General features: G+C 52.7%; 1 protein-coding gene across 1 annotated transcript; it reads right to left on the reverse strand.

Moving 5' to 3' along the window:
- Nucleotides 1-1,642: 1,642 nt before the first annotated feature.
- Nucleotides 1,643-3,138, reverse strand: LOC123042604 (2-oxoglutarate-dependent dioxygenase 21, chloroplastic-like). Its single transcript, XM_044465027.1, has 3 exons — nt 2,873-3,138; nt 2,347-2,585; nt 1,643-2,274 (listed from the first exon to the last, which is right to left on the reverse strand). Exons 1-3 carry the CDS (start codon nt 3,059-3,061, stop codon nt 1,692-1,694), a joined length of 1,011 nt encoding a protein of 336 aa, XP_044320962.1. The 5' UTR covers nt 3,062-3,138; the 3' UTR covers nt 1,643-1,691.
- Nucleotides 3,139-5,695: the final 2,557 nt, after the last annotated feature.

Below are 5,695 nucleotides of genomic sequence, written 5' to 3' on the forward strand. Positions count from 1 at the left end.
AAAAATCTGATTTCCTTTTTTTGCAAACTTTAAGGAATATTTAGAGTGCTTGTAGAGTTTTCATCATGAAATCACATTCGTGAAAATTGTGGCAAAAAAAATTCGATGCTCTGAAGATGGTACTTTCAAACGCATTTTGGAGCTTTGATTTTGTCTTTTTACCATAACTTCCATCCGTGTGATTTCATGATGATTTGCAAGCACTCTAAACATCCCTTGAGTTTGCCAAAAAAATCAGCATTTTTTTTCTATTTTGTTGTTCACACCGGGAGCATTTGAGCTCTGAGCTAACAAAGGTACTTTCGGTCTGAAGACTGATATTTGCAAAGGAAACGTAGTTGCGTGGCTGGTGTACGTCCAAACAACATTTTCTCAGGTTGTTTATGTTCAAAGTCGTTGTTGAATTATGTGGGGAGACTGAGTTTATCTGCTAGTCCCTGCTGTTTGCCTGTTGTTGTTGGTGTTTGTAAGCTGTTTGGGCAGCACTTTGTATCATCCATTTTTGTTTTTTCCTTCCGTTTTTTTTAATGTTTTTGGTCTTTGTAAGTTGATGACTTCGTTAGTTGAACGTCAGGCTCTTCTTAATCCTCCTTTCTTTTTTCCTCTTCTTAAGCCTCCTTTCCAAAGAAAGAAATTCAACTGAATTAGCTGCACTGGCTCCATGAAAGATGACCCTTTTGCATCTCTAGCTTTCATATTTTCTCTTGGTCGGCCAACAGCACGACATCTCAGCTCCAGCAGTACGCAACCAGCAAACTTTTCTCATGCGTACTAGTTGATAACATCAGCCGCTATGGATATTTTGCATTGTTTACTGGTTTTCTTGTTTTGGGGAACAACTGATTTTCTTGTCTGTCTACATATTTCCTGAGCGTCTTCCTCTTGTACTTCTTCCAAATACTCCCTCCGTCCCAATAATACAAGACGTTTTTTGACACTATGAGTAGTTAACAGTTTATGTGTGAAAAATGTTTTGGTCATGCCCTTTTAGGTTTTTTTGTAAGATAAACCTTTAGGGTTCTTGAAAGCAATAACTTTTACTACCACTTAATTTATGTTACAGAAGATATACACTGGTTTTCCTGATGCTGTGGAACCACCTTGCTCGAACAATTTCATCCAAGGACATGATAAAGTTCAATGTGAAGCACAGGAAACAGGTATTCAGAACACAAGAGTTATCTTTCTCAGTTTCTCTTAGATTTTGAGCTTGGGCACAGATAAAGAAAACCAAGCAAATGGTAAACAGTAAATTGTATATTTAATATATGTCGTGCGCAATACATCTCATGAGAAAGTAAATTTCAATAGGTGAAATTAACTGACACACACATAGGACTGCACTGACCAACAAATGGTGTATGTAGGTACCAAAGAACCGGAAGAACCTTGCAAGGTCCCTTTGACCCTCCTTTTGATGGAAGAGACATGCAGACATGCTGCATTTCCCCAAAGAAAGAAATGGAGTGAAAAAAAAAGCACCCTGCTAATCACACGCCTACCCAGCTCTGCTAATACCACACTTCCTTATTTGTACTGAGATACTTGATAATGGAGGCATAATTAAACCGTAATTTTGTTCTCCAGCTAGCAGTAAGACTGACAGAACTAAATGGACACTTATCTGCAGAGTCTCATTCAGCTATGCACGTCTTAGTGGAGCTGAACCAATGTACGTACTTGTTTCCCATTTAAGCGCTGTCGATCTTGAGGGTCTCGACGAACCTCCGGTACGCCTTGACGTTGGTGGGCAGGAAGTCGAGGAAGTCATGGAAGCTGCTCTCCCTGTACATCCTCGGGTGTCCCTCGTCGACGAGCTCCTCGGCGCACCCGACCTTCTCGTCCATCGCCGCGCCGTGGATGCTGGCGATGGAGACCCTCGCCTCGTCGGTGTTGAGGATGGCCCGGTGCAGGAGGGACCGGAGCCGGCCGTTGCTGAGCACCTCCAGGTGGTCGCCGAGGTGGACATGGAGCGCCCCCGGGATGACCGGGACGGGCGTCCAGGCGCCGCCGTCGTCGTGGTGCGTCACCTCGAGCCCCGGCGAGCTCTGCAGCAGGATGGTGATGAAGCCGATGTCGGAGTGCGGCGCCAGCCCGACCGTGTCGCCCGCCCGGGACGACCCCTGCGGGTAGTTGTTGAGCGCCATGAACTGCAGTCCTGCTTCGAGCTTCTCCTCAAGGTACATTGGGCTGAGCCCCAGCCCCTGCACGATGGCCCCCATGAGCTGCATTGACAGCCTCTGTATCTCCACCGCGTACGTCCCCATCTTCTTCCTGCGGATCAACATTTGTTCGGTCATCCTATCAACGGAGACGATTCCATTGTGCGGATTGATGATGCAGTACCTGTATGTTGCCGGTTGGGTTGGCCAGGAGTCGACCCAGTGGTCGAGGGGATTGGCGTAGTGCTTGAGGAAGGACCTGGCCTTGCTGATGCCGTCCCTGGAGCTCGTGTCGTACCGGATCGGGCTGCGGATGTCGTCGCAGGCGAACGCCGCCTTGCGCTCCGCGGGCATGTCGAAGAACTCCGAGGCCGCCTCCAGGGCGCTGTCCATGGCGGACTTGCTGACTCCGTGGTTTGTCACCTTCAGGTCCGTTCAGGCAGGCAGCAGAATGGTATGTACGTACGTGTCAGCACTGGCATCTCGGCGTATATATAAACTTAGTGCCAGGTCATCACTGTCGGCAGTATAAAAACGGGGCATGCGCTGGTCCACGTCAGCACGTGTAACTTACAGTAGCTCTACCTGGAAGCTGAGGTGTCGTTGGAGCCAGAGGCCGAGGACGAGGCCCAGAGGATCCAGAGCGCACTGGCAGTAGTACTAGCTAGTAGTAACAGGCAGAAGCAGAGCAGCTAACGAACGACACGAACCTGGAAGCACCCCCGGTCGCGGCACGCCCGGGCGATGTCCTGCACGACGAGCGCCCGCGCGGCGGGGTCCTTGTCGCCGAGCCGGCCAATGTTGATCACCGGCAGTGCCGCCGCTCCCCGCTGCCGGTGGTGGTTGTGGTGGCTCGCCATGCTCCTCGCCAAGAGGCACCCGGAGACGGCAGCAGGCATGCCTCGCCAACAGACAGAACGGATATCGTTCCTTCTTGCTGGCTCTTCTTCTTCTTCTTCTTCTTCTTCTAATAAGATGCTTCCGGTGTGTGCATTCCATCTGGATTCTGAGCGCTAGTGGGATTTATAGGGCGGAATCTCGGCGAGCGGAGGATGAAGAAGTAGGAAGCAATGAGCGATCGGCAGCACACAAGAGGCATGGGAGGTAGCCACCGGGCAAGCAAGGGATACCAGATCCCCTGCACGTAGATCTTTTGATTGACAGCCCAAAACCGCTTGGATTTCTTCTGCCCTCGCCGGACGACGCGCGGTTCCGGTCCAGGAGCAGCCGCCCAGCTGGACGTAGGAGTACGTACGCCGCGATGTGGTATCTGCGTCCAGGTGATGGTCGCCGGGCCGGTTCCTTTCTGGGGGCAGTGCCCACCAGCTGTGGGTTTCAGTGTGTGCGAGTGACCAAGTAGGCTCGCGATTCCGTTTTCCTCGCCCAAGTTGGCGCCCTCTTGCTTGGATAATGCTTGTTTTCTCGCGCCGAGAGTGGGGAGGAACTGAATGGGCGGCTATAGTGCACGAGGGATTTCCCGTTCTGGCGGTGCTGCGAGCTGACGAATTAGCGATTTTTGTTTTGGCATGCCCGTCCGATGCTTTTCTGTAAATGCTACTTGCTTCGTTTCATAATATAAAAACGTTTTTGACACCGCATTATGGTTGACCAGGGCGTCTTCTCGAACCGCCTGCAATCATTCGTCCGGACAGCTTGGTTAGGACGTATTTTACTGTTCGACATGGTCCTACATTAGTTCGTTCGGCAGTTCGGACACACTTTTTCCATAAACTGGAGATAAACCGAAAGGGGGCTTTTCTGTGTCCGGACCGATGTTACACCCGCATCTGCCCCATCAAAAAAATCTCATCCGCCCTCCCTTGCTTTCGGTCCGATGCACGACATCGCTTCACGTGCCGCATTCATACTGGCCCAAAGCATACAACGGTCAGCATTGAAGCAGAACGACGTGATCGGACAGGAGGGCAGCACTGGCGAACACGACATCTCGAGGATCGCCGCTTTAACGCGGATGCTGCGTCCCGAGAAACGAACTCCGGCCGCCGCGCCGCAATGAAGCGGGCTAGCTAGCACTTCGCATGGCCTAGCTACGGCTATTTAAGTGTGCGCTGGCAATGCATTTGTCCTCCCCGAGCCCCTCCTTCTCCTCGAGCATCTCCAACTCCGGCAGCGATGCAAAAGTCATGGTTCTCCACGCCGAAGCGGAGGCGGCGACAGTTTTTCATCAAGCAGATCATGGCACCGCAGCCCTCACTCTCCGGGCTCGTCGGCATCCACGACAGACTGCTCCTCCGGCAACGAGGAGGACCAAGCACCGCAGCACCAGTCACCCGCCTCCTCACGGAGGCCGCTATGACAGATGAAGAATTCGTCCATCAGATGGAGATCATGATGGAGCGATCGCTCCGCCCGATGGGCACAACACCACCATCGCTGACGCATACGGTCAAGGAGTCGACATTCCCATACACTACTGTGTGAAGTGGGCATCGGCGTCCCCACATCGGCGGGTCAAGGAGGAGGCTCCCCTCGCGCAACCGCGGTGAAGGAGTCTAGATCGGGCACCACGTCAAGGAGGATATGACTTCGCCGCCTCACAGCCACTACGCCAGTATCGTCAGGCATGTGTCGTCGGCTCGTCGCAACCGCGCGGGCAATTAATCAAGGATGAGCTACCACCCGCGATCACCATGGCACACGACCTCATCCTCCACTACCTCAGACGTGGTAATGGTGGCGGTCCCTCGGGCTCGAGGGATGCCGTGTCCGACAAGGAGCGTGCGGCGAGGCAACAGGCGTAGTACGACTGACGCAACGCTGCCCGCCGCTCCGCGTTCGCCAAGTCTGACGCGGCACCAGAATGGGTCTACAATGACCCAGACCTTGCCGCCACCATGTGGGCCCTTGACCGCTTTGTCACCACCACGGAGACAGCCGCCAGGCGCCGCAGCTGCCTTGACGGTGAGCTCGCCAAGATCGGCAAGGAGTGGTTACTTAGCGACTCCTCCACCAATGCTAGCAGGGGCAAGGTTGCCGCTAGAGCTTTGCAGGCACCGTCAGCAATGCCTGTGGCAACCCTCTGCACTACTGAGGAGTAGGCGGAGCGGCTCTTCCGCAAGCAGCAGGCAACAGCTAGACAAGGCTGCCGCGGCGGATCGACACCCTTCCGCCGCTAAAGGGACGACAACGACAACATAGATAGACGTTGACGGTGGTGCGGCGGGCAGGGCGGCTACGTGTATGAGATGGTCGTCCGGTACAAGTTGTAGGAATCTTTCCTAGTGTTTAGTTAAGGCGTGAAGTATCAACCTTTTTATGTAAATTATGTCCAAACTTTAATGAAATCCGTCATGTTTGATGAAATCTCTCTGATGTCTTCAAATTAGTTTGAATTGTATGCGGATAGCATTAGATGGTCGGCTCCCGCATCCGTGTCTGTGGATTGGTCCCTTCCCCCGGTCTGCGGATGGATGCGGTGTCCGATTTGTAGGTCAGCATTCCAACGCTAGCCCTTAAAAGGGACATGGTATTTGTCCACGTGCGCATGACACGGGAGCCAGCCATCCAACGCT

The sequence above is a fragment of the Triticum aestivum genome, chromosome 2B (assembly GCF_018294505.1).
Source record: "Triticum aestivum cultivar Chinese Spring chromosome 2B, IWGSC CS RefSeq v2.1, whole genome shotgun sequence".
In the NCBI taxonomy this organism is placed as follows: domain Eukaryota; kingdom Viridiplantae; phylum Streptophyta; class Magnoliopsida; order Poales; family Poaceae; genus Triticum; species Triticum aestivum.